The sequence below is a fragment of the Denticeps clupeoides genome, chromosome 19 (assembly GCF_900700375.1).
Source record: "Denticeps clupeoides chromosome 19, fDenClu1.1, whole genome shotgun sequence".
Lineage (NCBI taxonomy): Eukaryota > Metazoa > Chordata > Actinopteri > Clupeiformes > Denticipitidae > Denticeps > Denticeps clupeoides.
This window is the reverse complement of record NC_041725.1, coordinates 9,437,343-9,452,975: the sequence shown is the minus strand read 5'-3', so window position 1 is coordinate 9,452,975 and position 15,633 is coordinate 9,437,343. Positions and strand designations below refer to the sequence as shown.

At 41.8% G+C, this 15,633-nt stretch overlaps 1 protein-coding gene across 4 annotated transcripts in view; it reads left to right on the top strand.

Annotated features, from left to right (window-relative positions):
• Positions 1 to 15,633, top strand: part of ryr1b (ryanodine receptor 1b (skeletal)) — a 57,290-nt gene that overhangs the window by 15,282 nt on the left and 26,375 nt on the right. For all 4 annotated transcript variants that reach the window (XM_028961912.1, XM_028961910.1, XM_028961911.1 and 1 more), the window contains exons 20-61: positions 609 to 825; positions 1,173 to 1,277; positions 1,506 to 1,609; positions 1,752 to 1,835; positions 1,949 to 2,108; positions 2,381 to 2,528; positions 2,649 to 2,854; positions 2,989 to 3,163; positions 3,324 to 3,532; positions 4,059 to 4,411; positions 4,509 to 4,638; positions 4,779 to 4,939; positions 5,021 to 5,183; positions 5,272 to 5,358; positions 5,487 to 5,713; positions 5,923 to 6,367; positions 6,493 to 7,038; positions 7,135 to 7,335; positions 7,761 to 7,869; positions 7,974 to 8,117; positions 8,307 to 8,580; positions 8,702 to 8,819; positions 8,911 to 9,043; positions 9,400 to 9,494; positions 9,587 to 9,722; positions 9,905 to 10,088; positions 10,199 to 10,310; positions 10,401 to 10,521; positions 10,599 to 10,768; positions 11,640 to 11,860; positions 12,108 to 12,198; positions 12,295 to 12,435; positions 12,525 to 12,685; positions 13,015 to 13,093; positions 13,200 to 13,289; positions 13,455 to 13,595; positions 13,680 to 13,757; positions 13,890 to 13,965; positions 14,365 to 14,488; positions 14,616 to 14,731; positions 14,845 to 14,912; positions 15,078 to 15,199. In XM_028961912.1, coding sequence (XP_028817745.1) covers positions 609 to 825; positions 1,173 to 1,277; positions 1,506 to 1,609; positions 1,752 to 1,835; positions 1,949 to 2,108; positions 2,381 to 2,528; positions 2,649 to 2,854; positions 2,989 to 3,163; positions 3,324 to 3,532; positions 4,059 to 4,411; positions 4,509 to 4,638; positions 4,779 to 4,939; positions 5,021 to 5,183; positions 5,272 to 5,358; positions 5,487 to 5,713; positions 5,923 to 6,367; positions 6,493 to 7,038; positions 7,135 to 7,335; positions 7,761 to 7,869; positions 7,974 to 8,117; positions 8,307 to 8,580; positions 8,702 to 8,819; positions 8,911 to 9,043; positions 9,400 to 9,494; positions 9,587 to 9,722; positions 9,905 to 10,088; positions 10,199 to 10,310; positions 10,401 to 10,521; positions 10,599 to 10,768; positions 11,640 to 11,860; positions 12,108 to 12,198; positions 12,295 to 12,435; positions 12,525 to 12,685; positions 13,015 to 13,093; positions 13,200 to 13,289; positions 13,455 to 13,595; positions 13,680 to 13,757; positions 13,890 to 13,965; positions 14,365 to 14,488; positions 14,616 to 14,731; positions 14,845 to 14,912; positions 15,078 to 15,199 — 6,825 coding nt within the window. The remainder of the gene's footprint in view (positions 1 to 608; positions 826 to 1,172; positions 1,278 to 1,505; positions 1,610 to 1,751; positions 1,836 to 1,948; positions 2,109 to 2,380; positions 2,529 to 2,648; positions 2,855 to 2,988; positions 3,164 to 3,323; positions 3,533 to 4,058; positions 4,412 to 4,508; positions 4,639 to 4,778; positions 4,940 to 5,020; positions 5,184 to 5,271; positions 5,359 to 5,486; positions 5,714 to 5,922; positions 6,368 to 6,492; positions 7,039 to 7,134; positions 7,336 to 7,760; positions 7,870 to 7,973; positions 8,118 to 8,306; positions 8,581 to 8,701; positions 8,820 to 8,910; positions 9,044 to 9,399; positions 9,495 to 9,586; positions 9,723 to 9,904; positions 10,089 to 10,198; positions 10,311 to 10,400; positions 10,522 to 10,598; positions 10,769 to 11,639; positions 11,861 to 12,107; positions 12,199 to 12,294; positions 12,436 to 12,524; positions 12,686 to 13,014; positions 13,094 to 13,199; positions 13,290 to 13,454; positions 13,596 to 13,679; positions 13,758 to 13,889; positions 13,966 to 14,364; positions 14,489 to 14,615; positions 14,732 to 14,844; positions 14,913 to 15,077; positions 15,200 to 15,633) is intronic.

The following is a 15,633-nucleotide window of genomic DNA, read 5'->3' as shown; positions in this document are numbered from 1 at the left end:
TTCAGCACATTCAGTAGTCAGAAAGGCTGAATTAGCAAATTGACTGTGAGCATTAGCATTCAGAATACATCTTAAGTCATCCTTAAACTATTGCAGAGTAGTTTGCTTTTATTATCTATTACAATAATCATTTTAATGTTATTGCATTTCGATTCATTTCGAAATCATACCCAATTTCATTCTATGTACAAATAGATACTTTTCAGCCACAAATGAAGACAAACAAGTAGTTCCTTGAAGAAGGCAATTAATGCACCTGTCACGGGTGGGCTGGACATGTCGATGAAGGAGGACACATTTGCACAATTTCACAGGACAGGAGTTTAATACAGACTACACGAGACAAGGGAACATGAACACGCACAATGACACGACCGCAAACAGACACAAACAGGATAGTTTTATACAATTATATAAATATACACCAGGTGAACACGATCAGGGAACATTACACGAGACGAACATGAAACTCTGGTCCGGACTCCAGATCCGGAGTAACCCCTGCCGGTCCGGATCATGACAGCACCAATAGAGAGTACATATTATAGTTTGAATAATTTCTCACTGAACCACAACTTTTACTTACGGGTCTCTCACCTTTCCCACAGAGCACGTTTCCTTTTGGGTGGTCGTCATGGAGACTTCAAGTTTCTGCCTCCACCAGGCTATGCACCATGCTACGAAGCCTTGCTACCAAGGGAAAGAATGCGTATTGAACCAATCAAAGAGTACAAACATGACTTTGATGGCGTGCGTAATCTGCTGGGCCCCACACTGTCCCTCACACACACCTCCTTTACCCCCTGCCCTGTGGACACAGCACAGGTATCAGCCCCTCTTGTTTCAATTTTTACTGTTTTTAGCACTGTAATTAAAAGACTCTTGAATGCAATTATTAATAAATCAACTGACATTGATTTTTAATGACATGCATTTTGTTTCTTTAAACAAAAATTACAAGCGCAAATTAACAGTAATCTGCAATCTATCAATTTGGCCACACTGGTGGGTGACTCACTAAGTGCCCCCTGCGTAGGCCCCAAATACAATATTTTAAATGTACATAACACAAATAATTCTGCTCAATATATAAATATGTCTGTTACATTTTTACATTTTGACTGCTGTTTGTTTGATGGGAATGCTAAAGTCTGATTCCTGTGTTGCCTCAGATTGTGTTGCCTCCTCACCTGGAACGAATCCGTGAGAAACTAGCAGAAAACATCCATGAGCTGTGGGCTGTAACACGCATTGAACAGGGCTGGACCTACGGTGTAGTGAGTACTAGCATTAGCACTTGACAGAGCATTCAGTTCCTTCTGTGAGTTTGAAAAAATTACATACAAAATGTATTAATAACATGCTAATAACTATTATTTAGCAAAAACATGCTCTTAATCTACATATACCTTCTTATGTGTGGGCCAGTTTGTTTAATTTTTCTAATTCATCTCTTGCTATGTCAGTATTCTGTCTGTTTGCCTAACCTCTTCTCTTCTCCTCAGTTTCGGGACGATAATAAGAAGTTGCACCCCTGCCTGGTAGACTTCCTGAGTCTGCCAGAGCCAGAGAGGAACTACAACCTGCAAATGTCTGGAGAGATTCTTAAGTGAGTGAGATGCTGAGTCACTGAAACTTTCTTCGCTGTTCTGCTCTGTTCTCTTCCACTTTTGTGTATTTTCACCACCTCTGTCCACTTCCCTATTGTTTCTCACTCATTTGTTTCTCACTCACTCTTCCTGTTCTGATAGAACCCTGCTTGCTCTGGGTTGCCATGTTGGTATGGGTGATGAGAAAGCAGAGGAGAACCTGAAGAAGATCAAGCTTCCAAAGACGTAGGTGTATAATAACTGTGATATGCAACATATGGAAATGCACACGTTACAGCAGGAGACATATCACCTGGGCATACCTGCTTGTTGCACCACCCACACTATTTATTTTTCAGGTATGTGATGAGTAGTGGTTACAAGCCTGCCCCACTGGATCTCAGTCACGTGAAGTTAACGCCCAATCAGAACCAGTTGGTGGAGAAGCTGGCAGAAAATGGTCACAATGTGTGGGCCAGAGACCGAGTGAGGCAGGGCTGGACCTACAGTATTGTGCAGGTGGTTATCGCCATATTTTTCTTTTCTCGCGGAATTGGGGAGCTGTGGTAGGACAGCCACAGGGAAATTAACAGTCTAATATTAAGTCTAGTATTGACTGTGGATCTTCAGTTAGCAGTTTATTACTAATTAAAAATGTGGGCAAATTAATTAAATCAAGTGGAGCTGATCATGTTTGAATTGAAGGAGCATTGGCCTTGAGCAACAGTGCTTTATAATTTTTACATAGCATACTTAATACCTTTGCAAAACCAATCCCTTTTGTCTTTCAGGACATCATGAATAAGCGAAACCCTCGTCTGGTACCTTACAATCTACTGGACGAGAAAACCAAGAAAACCAACAGGGACAGTGTGAACAATGCTGTGCGCACTCTCATTGGCTACGGTTACAACGTTGAGCCTCCTGACCAGGAGGGCAGTAAGTGTCACCATAGACAAATCTTATTGATCTGTTGTTGATGTTTTTGTGTGTGGTATTTACTAAAAACTGCACGACCTGTTATTCTCTTTTCCTATTCTGTTTCCCTCTCTTCTGCAGCTGGTCATGGGATTGACATGCTCCGTGGAGATAAGGTTCGCACCTTCAGGGCAGAGAAGAGCTATGCCGTGACCCAGGGGAAGTGGTACTTTGAGTTTGAGGCAGTGACGACAGGAGAGATGAGAGTGGGCTGGGCCCGTCCCAGCGTCCGTGCTGACAAAGAGCTGGGGTCAGATGAGCTGGCCTGGGTCTTTAATGGAAACAGGGTTTGTGTCTAAAAGACTGAATGTTTTAATCTTTAGGATTTTTTTTTTTAACTAAATATAATGACATTATATGCAATACACTGCATGTGTTAACACTTGATTAACCTTCAGTCTTTACTTCCTTTGCCTTTCAGGCTCAGCGGTGGCACATTGGAAATGAGCCTTTCGGTCGGCAGTGGCAGTCAGGTGACGTGGTGGGCTGCATGATTGACCTAACAGAGATGAACATGATGTTTACGCTGAACGGGGAGATGCTAATTAGTGACTCAGGCTCAGAGATGGCATTTAAAGACATAGAGGTTGGAGAAGGTAAGACCTTTCTTGGAACACGGCGTGTGTGTAGAAGTGCTGAATAGTGTTAATAACACACCGCAGTTATTAACGGAGCTATGCAATGTATATTTTAGAAATGGGACAAATAAAGACTCCAGGCTGAGACTCTCATCTCTCTCTCTCTCTCTCTCTCCAGGCTTCATTCCCGTCTGCACACTGGGCCTTTCTCAGGTTGGTCGCATAAACCTGGGCCAGAATGTCAGCAGCCTGCGATTCTTCGCCATTTGTGGCCTGCAGGAAGGCTTTGAGCCCTTCGCTATCAACATGAAGAGAGACATCACTATGTGGTTCACAAAGAGCCTGCCCCAGTTTGTGCCTGTGCCCCAGGATCACAATCATATCGAGGTACTGTATACCCGACACCGTGGACTCCAACTTGAAATAATATTTTTAATTAAATAATAATAATAACAACAACAATCATTATCATTGTAATAATTAAATTATTATTATTGATAATAATTTGTAATAATTTATGTTGAAGACAGTTCTTCATATCCCATTAAACTGTTAAAATAATTCAATTAAAATTTAAGCATTATTTGTAGTGAGATATTACATTTAAAACAGTAATTTTATGCAATATAATTGCATTTCTGTTGGAATCTGTCAGACCCTATTACCTTTATGTCAGACCCTAATACCTTTGACTCGTTGGAAAGTGAAGTGAAAGAGAAATCATTGTCATTGTGAAACACTGCAGCACAGCACACGGTGCACACAACGGAATGTGTCCTCTGATTCTGATTACGGGGCGCTTCCTTAACCACTAGGCCACCTTTGCCCTATTAATTATCCAGATATTTACATCCGGTCGTGTTTTGGTTCTGATGAATTGTGACATCATAAGATGTTTGTCTTGCTTCCTAAGGTTAATCGTGTGGACGGCACAGTGGACTGTGCCCCCTGCATCAAGCTCACCCACAAGACCTACGGCTCTCAGAACGCCAACACCGATATGCTATTTCTTAGGATGAGCCTACCCGTGGAGTTCCACGAGACATTCAAGGTGCCTGCTGGCACAACTCCTCTCACCCGCACTCTCACCATCCCTGAGGACGAAGTGCTGGAGGTGGACCCAGACTCTGACTATGAAGTTCTGAAGAAATCAGCTAGCCGCAAAGAACAGGAGGAGAAAGAGAAAGAGCCATCAGTGCCCAAAGATATGCCCAGCCTTAAAGAAAATGAAAAGGACACTGCATCAGAAAAAGGAAAGAAGAAAGGGTGAGAAAATGCATGACAAGATTATCAGACTTTTTTTATAGGTTAAGCAGAACCTGGAGTAATTTATGCTGTTTGTCATCCTGTCTTTCTGCTCTAGTTTCCTGTTCAAGGCCAAGAAAGCTGCAATGATCACACCACCCCCAGCGCCACCCACTGTCCCCCGATTGGTGGAGGATGTGGTCCCTGATGATCGTGACGACCCAGAAATCATCCTCAACACCACAACGGTGTGTTACTGCCACAGTGCATCTGATCTTATAATAAACAATTTTGGCAGTGTTTGCCATATCTATTAACACAAAATACACTTTTAATATCTCTCACTTCTAATGTCTCTCTGTCTGTGTATCCCTTCCTCTTTCCTCAGTATTATTATTCGGTGCGTATATTTGCTGGCCAGGAACCCAGTGGTGTGTGGGTAGGCTGGGTTACCCCTGACTTTCATCAGTATGACCTCAACTTTGATCTTGGCAAAGTGCGCAATGTTACTGTGACAGTAGGTGATGACAAGGGCAACATCCATGACAGGTTTGCGAAAACAGAGCATTAAATAGAAATGATAGCTTGCTGGTAGCATTTGTGCAATTGCCCGGCTTCTTTCACTTTCAGCATAAAGCGCAGTAATTGCTACATGGTGTGGGGAGGGGAGTTCGGCAACTCTCAGCAAACTCGCTTCAGCCAGGAGGACCTGGTGATTGGCTGTCTGGTGGACCTGGATACAGGCCTCATGACTTTCACTGCCAATGGAAAGGAGATTAACACCTTCTACCAGGTGAGACCTGGTGCTGTTTTTTTTTTTGAGAAATTAAATATGTAGTGTGGTATTTAATGAGCTCTTTGGTTTTCTATTTTGTGCTTAGGTGGAACCTAACACCAAATTGTTTCCAGCTGTGTTTGCTCTGCCCTCAAGCCAAAACATGCTGCAGTTGGAACTTGGAAAGCTGAAGGTCTGCATGTTTATCTGTTTTAATACTTTCTAATGTCTCCTGAATCTGGGGTTATGAATCTAGGGTTCTGACCACCATTTCTGTCCACCTAACCAGTGCTCCTCCCTTTTTTATTCCTATGCCCATAGAACATTATGCCCCTCTCAGCTGCCATGTTCCGCAGTGAGAGTAAGAATCCTGTGCCCCAGTGCCCACCAAGACTGGATGTGGAGATGCTCACACCGGTCATCTGGAGCCGGATGCCCAACCACTTCCTGAAGCCTGAGGTGGGACGTGTTAGTGAAAGGCACGGTTGGATGGTGGAGTGCACTGAGCCCCTGACCATGATGGCGCTGCACATCCCTGAGGAGAACAGGTCAGGTTCATGTCTGTCTACACATTCCATGTGGTTTGAGATTAAATATTCAACAGCAGTGTTATGCGCACTAGAAAATTGCTTCATACCACAACTCACACACAAGGGTTTTTAGGTTTTAGCTGTGGATAGTGCTATGTATTTCTGTTGATGTTCAGATGCTATTTTATTTGCTTTATACAATTAACTATGTTGCATTTACCATTCAGGTGTATTGATATTTTGGAGCTGTCAGAGCGCCTGGACCTTCTGAAGTTCCATTACCATACGCTGATGCTGTATTGCGCTGTCTGCGCGCTTGGAAACAACCGTGTGGCCCACGCCCTATGCAGTCATGTGGATGAGTCGCAGCTCTTCTACGCCATCGAGAACACCTACTTACCCGGACCGTTGCGTAGCGGCTACTATGACCTGCTCATTAGCATCCATTTAGAGTCTGCCAAGCGCAACCGCCTGGGCACCAACAGGGAGTTCATTGTGCCCATGACAGAGGAGACCCTTAGCATCACTCTCTACCCCAGTGATGACACATCCCACTCCCTACCTGGGGTGGGCCTTACCACCTGTTTGAGGCCCAAACTTCACTTCTCCCCCATTAACTTTGTGGGTACAGACCCTGACCTGTACACCCTCAGCCCCATTTTCCCCCTGCAGGTAAAAAGACATGAGGAGCCACATTTTTTGGGGCAATTTAATCTCATCACATAATGTATTTTTTATTTGTTATTCTTATCATAAAGAATAAATGTTCTGAAAGAGTTTACCATGTTATGTTCCAGGAGCTGAAAACCAATGCTCTGAGCATGATAACAGAGGCTGTGGCAGATGGCAGCCAGGCCATGCGAGACCCAGTGGGGGGCAGCGTGGAGTTCCACTTTGTGCCCATCCTGAAGCTCATCAACACGCTACTCATCATGGGCATATTCAATGATGAGGACACCACACATATCCTCAAGATGATTGACCCCAATGTCTTTTGTGCAGCCAAGGAGGAAGCTGCAGAAGAGGATGGAGGAGAGAAGGGTGAAGAGGAAGAAGCCCAGGAAGAAGGGGGAGAGGAGGCCAAGGAAGAAGATCTTGTGGATGAAGGGGTGGGAGAGGAGGAGGAAGAAGCAGAGATAAAGAACTTGGATAAGGAGGAGGGCGAGGAGGAGGAGCATGTGGAGAAGGGGGAGAAAGAGGGAGGAGAAGGAGAGAAGGTGGATGGCGAGAAAGCAGAAGAGGAGAAGGAGGCTGAAGCTGGAGATGCAGAGGCGAAAGAGGAGGAAGAAATCCCAGAAGAGGGCCTTCTTCAAATGACTCTGCCTGAGTCTGTCAAACTACAGGTTCAGACTTTGTCTTTTTCATTCAGCACTTCCTGTAACAAGGCACCATTAAAATTTCTCTGACTTTGTTGCCTTTTTCACATCTTTTTTACGCAGGTGTGCACCCTCCTGCAGTACTTCTGTGACTGTGAGCTCAGACACAGAGTGGAGGCCATTGTTGCCTTCTCCGATAACTTTGTGTACCAGATTCAGACAAACCAGCGTGAACGCTACAATGAGCTAATGAGAGCGTTTACCATGTCTGCTGCTGAGACGGCTCGCAAGACCCGCGAGTTCCGCTCACCACCTCAGGAACAGGTACGCGGTTCGCAGCTACAGCTCAGTTTCCCCAAGACTCCCAGCAGCCAGTGTGGTTACAATACATATTGTGGTTACACAATATCCACAATATTTGTATTTTATGGATTGCAATATTCTTTCAGACCAGGTTTATGTTTGCCACTTTCTTTCCTTCACGTGTCTGACTTCACCTCATTTTAAGATGGACACGGCCATGGGCATGTGGATGGGTGCTGGTACATTTATTATTCATGTAGCTGTGCCAGCGCCCTATTAGTGCATACTATTATGTTGTTTTGTGCCAATCAGTTGGATGACATTTCCAGATGTGTTCAACTAGTATCTCTACACTGATCAAACTTTAACTCTCTATTACGCTCAGTAATGATCCACCTATGGTTGAGCATGCTCTATAGAGCTCATCTTGAATTTTGTCTTTTCAGGTCATGCTTCTCACAAACTGCAAGAATGCTGATGAAGATGAATGTCCTATCCCTGAAGAAGTGAGGGAGGCTTTGCAGGAGTTCCATAAAATCCTGCTTGCGCACTGCGGTCTGTGTCATTTTTTTAACCATGACCTTCACTAATGCAATAAGGTGGTGAATGGCAGACATTAGAAGACTTAATTGCTTCTTTACCTTACTTTTATTATTCAGGTGTACATATTGAGGAGGAAGAGGAGGAGGTAGAAGTTGACACATCTGTTAGAGGAAGACTGCTGAGCCTAGTGGATAAGGTCAAAAACCTTCGCAAGAAGAAGGAGGAAGAGGAACCTGAACCTGATGAAGAGCCCAAACCTAGTGAGTAACAGTCAACACGCAAAACTTTAGGTCTTAGTAGCTTACATGTCTTCTGCTGAATTTATGTTGGTTTTGTTTCTGAGTTCATATGGAAATGTCCTCATTAAGTTCCTTTGCAATTCATAATCCATATATAAGTTGTACCAATTGCAACTGGTGTTCCTGTATCTTTCTACTTCCCACTACTAGGCACCCTGCAGGAGCTTATCTCTCACACCATGATCCACTGGGCCCAGGAATCTTTTATCCAGAACCCAGAGCTGGTGCGCCTCATGTTCAGCCTGCTACACCGCCAGTATGATGGGCTGGGCGAACTGATCCGTTCCTTGCCCAAAGCATACACCATCAATGCCGTGTCCGTGCAGGACACAATGGATCTCCTGGAGTGCCTGGGTCAAATTCGCTCCTTGCTCATTGTGCAGATGGGCCCAGAGGAGGAGAGGCTTATGATCCAGAGTATTGGGTCAGTGTTTCAGCCATAGAATGTTCAATTGCTGAAGGTGGCAATTTGGGACAAACGTGTTAGACTGAATTTTAGACATTATTTTGTTAGACTGATTTTATGCTCTGCTACGATACTCCAGAAACATCATGAACAACAAGGTGTTCTATCAGCACCCCAACCTAATGAGGGCACTTGGTATGCATGAGACAGTTATGGAGGTCATGGTCAATGTACTTGGTGGTGGAGGAGACTCAAAGGTACAACAAATTGCCTCTCTACCATATTTTACTTTGATCACTATTGATTTAGATTTGTTGAACAGTTACAACCTCTTTTCTCTAATTCTAGGAGATACGGTTCCCTCAGATGGTGACCAACTGCTGTCGTTTCCTGTGCTATTTCTGTCGCATCAGTCGACAGAATCAGCGTGCTATGTTTGATCACCTCTCCTATCTGCTTCAGAACAGTGGCATTGGTTTAGGTGAGCATCGCCATGGTTACCAGTAAAACCATATAATGACTCATAGCTGAAGTGTTTTGGAAATTAGCACATCCAGGTGTACTAAATCTGGCTACGCTTCTACTGCATTAACTTTTAAATGGAGTACTTACTAATAACCTGCACTTAGTACAATAAATTGCGAAAAGGGGTTGGGGTGGTATGGAAGTGTGCAATATCAGTTTATGAAACTGACGTGTTGAGGTTGAAGACACAAGGCTGACTGCTGTAGATACGGTAATTTAAAGGAATGTGCCAGTATTCCATATATACAATATAATACAAATGGGTGTACAACAGTGTGCTAAATGATTATTAAATTATGATTGTTTTTTTAGGAATGCGTGGATCCACGCCACTGGATGTGGCTGCTGCCTCCTGCATTGACAACAATGAACTGGCACTGGCTCTGCAAGAGCAGGATTTAGAAATGGTCTGATGTCAACAAATCAGAACTGGAAAAAAAAATGAAAATCAAAACGTTCTTATAAATAATTAGAAATGTGTTTCTTATTTGTTGTACAGGTGGTGACATACCTAGCTGGCTGTGGTTTGCAGAGCTGCCCAATGTTGTTGTCTAAAGGCTATCCTGATATTGGCTGGAACCCATGTGGTGGAGAGAGATATCTGGACTTCCTTCGCTTTGCTGTGTTCGTCAATGGTATGTATTTGATCAATATATACTTTTAGGAAAATGTCTTGCCCTCCTCAGAAGATTCAGACTGTGGTAGTGAAGGTGGTCTGGATGTTTTGCCCCTCATCAGTAGTGTAATGCCAGGGAACGTTTAAAATAGCTGTTGGGTTAGGTATCACATCCCACTCTGACTGACCATTGCCCCGCAGGAGAAAGTGTGGAAGAAAATGCTAATGTAGTGGTGCGGTTGCTTATTCGCCGGCCTGAGTGCTTTGGCCCTGCCCTGAGAGGAGAGGGGGGTGCTGGTCTACTGGCAGCCATTGAAGAGGCCATAAAGATATCAGAGGACCCAGCCAGAGATGGACCCACAGTCAAGAAAGACAGGCGCTTCATGTAAGAAAATTGAATATAGCTTTCACGGTTTGATTACTGCTAATATTAATACGGAATACATTTTGTGTTTAGTGGTCTTATCTTGAGTTCTGAGTATCCCATCCTTATAGGTTTGGAGGGGAGGAACAGCATGAGGAGAACAGAGTGCATCTTGGGAATGCCATCATGTCCTTCTACTCTGCTCTTATCGACTTATTGGGTCGTTGTGCCCCAGAAATGCATGTAAGTAAATGCATGTTTGACTTTAACATACAAATAGTTATTAAGAATAATCAAACTTCTGATAAACATTGATCTTCACTTGCTGTACAGTTGATTGAGGCTGGTAAGGGTGAGGCCTTGAGGATCAGGGCTATTCTGAGATCTCTAGTGCCCATCGAGGACCTTGTGGGAGTCATTAGCCTCCCTGTTCAAATACCTACCTTTGGCAAAGGTCAGAGAATTTTTTTTTTAAAGCCTACAGTACCTGTTTTTATTCTTTTAGATTTCAGTTTCTTTCTCTCTGTGCAGATGGCCAAACTGTGGAGCCCAAGATGTCAGCCAGCTTTGTGCCCGATCATAAGGCATCCATGGTGCTGTTCCTGGACAGAGTCTATGGCATTGACAACCAGGAATTCATGCTGCATGTGTTGGAAGTTGGCTTCCTGCCTGACATGCGAGCTTGTGCCTCCCTGGACACGGTGAGGCTGGTCTGCTGGGGCTCTGATGCTGAAATGCTGAAGCTGCTGTGGCATCTGAAGTTTTTCAAAGTGCTCCTTATTTACGCATTTAACTGTAGGATTTGTCATCTGAATTGCTTGTTTCATTTTCTTTGTTGATTGTAGTATATAAGATCAGCATGCTCCAGATGACCATGTCCTCTATTTAATAATATGCAGCACTCTGCAGAATTGAACCAGTGTAAACAAAACCACTGTTTATATAAACTCGAAGTAATTTTGTTAACATAACAAAACACCTAATTGCTCAAATATTTATTTACTTTACGTTTTATGAAACAATGACACTTTTGTATAGAGAATGAGACTCCTACTAATATTTGCTAAGCTACAATACAATGTTGTTTTCCATCAGTAGAAATGAACTTGTAGGAGATTATTCATTAGTTTACAGAGTTGGAAGAGATCAAGCCCCAGTTCTTCTGGCTTATCCCTCGATATAAAACATTTTTTTCTCATATGACAATAAAATTATTCCCACTTTTACTTAATAATTATTATTTGTATGTTCCACACTTTTAGCTGGTCATGACCACTTACTGCAGTAGTGAACCTTTAATTATCGTTTTTTTATTTCTGCACTGTACTTTATATGTACTTTATATCCAAATGACGTACAAAAAACTTCAGCTTACAATGCAGATTTCAACAGTTTAATGTTAAGATGTAAGTAAAAACCTTGAATTTATTTCTGTACAGTATAAATATCTTTACATTAATTACATTTAAAATTGCATATGAGTGGCAAGTTGCTTAATCTGATGATTTCATGTTCGTATGAAACGTATCAGGTGAATTAATTCCTGACTTGCCGTATGCTGTTCTTGTTCAGGCAGCGTTCAGCACTACAGAGATGGCTCTGGCACTCAACCGCTACCTGTGCTCAGCTGTGTTGCCTCTACTCACCAAATGTGCCCCATTGTTTGCTGGCACAGACCATCGTGCTATCATGATCGACTCCATGCTCCACACCATCTACAGGCTGTCCCGTGGACGTGCACTTACCAAAGCACAGAGAGATGTCATTGAGGACTGCCTTATGTCCCTCTGCAAGTAAGTTCCCCTTTTAAACCCTGCACTGGATTCATGTGATGTGATAAAAAATAATTATATGTATTATCAATTTTTTTTTGTACATTCTTTTGTAATATTTTTCTTCTAAATTTCAATAGTGAATATAATTCAATAATAATAATAGTAGTAATAATAACAACAACAGTTATAATAACAATAACAACACCAACAATTATAATAATGATGATCATCATATTATTATTATTTTCACATAATAAACCTTTAGGTATCTACGGCCATCCATGCTGCAGCATTTATTGAGGAGACTGGTTTTTGATGTGCCAATTCTTAATGAATATGCCAAGATGCCTCTTAAGGTATGGTACATGTTCCATACAAATTTAGGCAAGTTCAAAATGATTTTCTTTTGTGTTTTAATATTCTCCATTGTTACACTTTTTTACAATTCGTAGCTGTTGACCAATCACTATGAACGTTGCTGGAAGTACTACTGCCTACCCAATGGCTGGGCTAATTTTGGTATCACTTCAGAGGAAGAGCTGCATCTTTCTCGTAAACTCTTCTGGGGCATCTTTGAGTCTTTGGCTCACAAGGTGAGATGCTAAATGAACCAGACTAGTTTTCCTTGTTAACAACTTCAAAAACTTGCTATAGACACATTAGTTTCTCTCCTTGCCCATAGAAATTCGATGCTGAACTTTTTAAAATGGCCATGCCATGCCTGTGTGCAATTGCTGGAGCCATCCCTCCTGATTATGTGGATGCCAGCTATTCTGCAACTGAGAAGAAAGCTTCTGTGGATGCAGAGGGCAACTTTGATCCCAAACCAGTGGAGACAACAAAGTAAGATATAGTTACTACATAACACACCTTTAATATTTGTCTTAAACACTGAAATATCACATCTGGAGGATGTCCATTGCTTTTAAATATTTGAAATATAGTGACTATACTGAACCAGGCCTTATTTAGCCAATTATATAAGATATCACTTGCTCTCCTTATCCTTGGTATGATATGTTTGTAGATTTTGAGTGTTGGGAGATGATTTTGCATTTAAACAATGGTTGTAATTCTAAGTCACTTATAGATAAGCATATTGTACTGGTTAGAACTGATGTTTTCACAATTGTTTTGCATAGTTACTAAACGTATGGTTTTATTTGTTGTAGCACCATCATACCAGAGAGACTCGATGCCTTCATCAACAAATATGCAGAACATACTCATGACAAGTGGGCCTTTGAAAAGGTCATCTGATGCAGTAGTTTAATATGATTATTATAAAAACATTCTTTATGCATAAAATTTGAATGACATGTTCTATTCATCCTTATCTATCTCTGCTCTCTTACAGATCCAGAATAACTGGACTTATGGTGAGGCGATAGATGAAAATGCAAAGACACATCCTATGCTACGTCCTTACAAAACATTCTCTGAAAAGGTATGCCGTCACCTTATCTTCTTTTTTTAAAAAGGTGCCTCCTCTTTCTCCTTTGCTCTTTCTTTCTCCTAGTCGCTGTTAATTCATTTCTGCCATGTATATAGAGATATATACCTGTCGTGTATGTAGAGAACATAAAATTAACACTCTGATCTGCTTCTGAAGGACAAGGAAATCTACCGCTGGCCCATCAAAGAGTCCATTAAAGCTATGCTGGCATGGGAGTGGACCATTGAGAAGGCCAGGGAAGGTGAGGTAGAGAAGGTGGAGAAGGCTGTAACAAGGAAAGTGTCCCAGACTGCCCAGGTACAGTAGAATGCAATGGTAGAGCAAATCAAATTCTGAGTCAGTGAATGTATGTTTGCATATGTATGTTCTTAATCTTTTCAGGTAACATATGACCCAAGCCAAGGATATGCACCCCAGCCTGTGGAATTGACTGGAATGGCTCTGTCCAGGGAGCTTCAGGTATCAGCAAATTGTATTTTTAGTGTACAAAATATTGAATTAAAACCTGAACATTCCAATCTTAATTAACTAATCTGTTACTTTAGTGTTGTCCATCGACCAGTGCATTCATGAAGCTTTTTCTTGTTTCAGTCAATGGCTGAGCAATTGGCAGAAAACTATCACAACACCTGGGGCAGGAAGAAGAAGTTAGAGCTACAGTCAAAAGGTACGGCAGACTGAACAGGAAATTCTAAACCAATGTCCCCATATGAGCCTCAAATTTTTGTTACATTCAATGGAATTGAATAGAGAGAAAGATGCGAAAAAGTCTCCTCAGCTGTTACCCTGTTGTTCTCTAAGCAGCAGTACAATGATGTTTTCTATCTGTAAACGTTTGCTTGTAAGAGACCATTAATTAAAGAGACCCCAAGTTCTCATATTTTTTTAAATCAAAGGTAATTTCACATTCACTTTATTATTATTATTATTTGTGTGTTTAACACATTGTCCCTTCCTGAACAATTTACTGTTGGGAAGATGAAACACTATTTCACTATTGCCTAAAACTTTTGCACAGTATTGTACATATGAATTTTATAGTGACTGACGACTGGATTTTGTTTAGGTGGTGGCACCCATCCCCTCCTTGTGCCTTATGACACTTTGACTGCCAAGGAGAAGGCCCGTGATCGAGAAAAAGCCCAGGATCTCCTTAAATTTTTGCAGTTGAATGGCTATGCTGTAACCAGGTAAAATGTTTCAGAATCATTATAGGTAGTGTATGATCAGAATCATTATAGTGTAACAATGAATGCACAACAAAACATAGTTAACGTTATTGATTTTTATACCACGTGTTCTTTTCTGTTCTTGCAGGGGCCTCAAAGACATGGAGCAGGAGATCTCCTCCATTGAGAAACGCTTTGCTTATGGTTTCCTGCAGAAGTTGCTGAAGTGGATGGAAATTGCTCAGGAGTTTATTGCCCATCTGGGTATTGCTAATATGGCTTTGAAAGACTTGTTTTGTTATTGATTGATTGTTAAAGATTCATCAGTATGATACGATTTTATGTTGCTTGAATGGTGTTTGTAATTCTTTCTCCAGAGGCCGTAGTAAGCAGTGGCAGAGTGGAGAAATCTCCTCATGAGCAAGAAATCAAATTCTTTGCAAAGGTGAGGTGCTAAAACCAATTTTTTTCAGTTTAATCTCAGATATCAGTACTTATTGATGCCTCATTTATCAGTTTTCTGCCAATTAGGGCTGATAATATGACCTCCTCTAGTTGGTTTTTGCCTTGTGGGACGTCACTGAAAGCATCTTTTTTTAATCATTCCCAGATTCTCTTACCACTGATTAACCAGTACTTTAAGAACCACTGTCTCTACTTTCTGTCCACCCCTGCTAAAGTGCTTGGTAGTGGAGGACACTCATCCAACAAGGAGAAAGAAATGATTGCAAGGTAACACTGTGAGGAGATAAAACATCTAAAGGGCATCCCTCATAATCTCCATTTAACATTATGCAGTTTAACAACAAATACGGCTTCATTTTTGTTGAGAATTAGATACAGGACACATTCTTATGATCTCAACATGGTTGCAACATGGTTTTTAAAATTACAGTGTTGTAAAAAACATTACTTTAAGTTCTAACAAATTTTGCAGCATTATTGTTAATGAAAACCTCTGGGCCTTTCAGCCATCATCTCGTTTCACACACCACCCTTTGCCTGTGACTGTGAACCGTCCCAGAATTCCAGCCCTCTGTACCTCTCAATCACTTTAGTTCTTTTATTGGATTTCTTTGGGCTTCATTCCGTTTTTCTCCCCTGCCTGAATGTCACCGTCCTTCTTTTCTTTCATCTCTCTTTTCCTCCCTCTTCTTCTTTCCTTC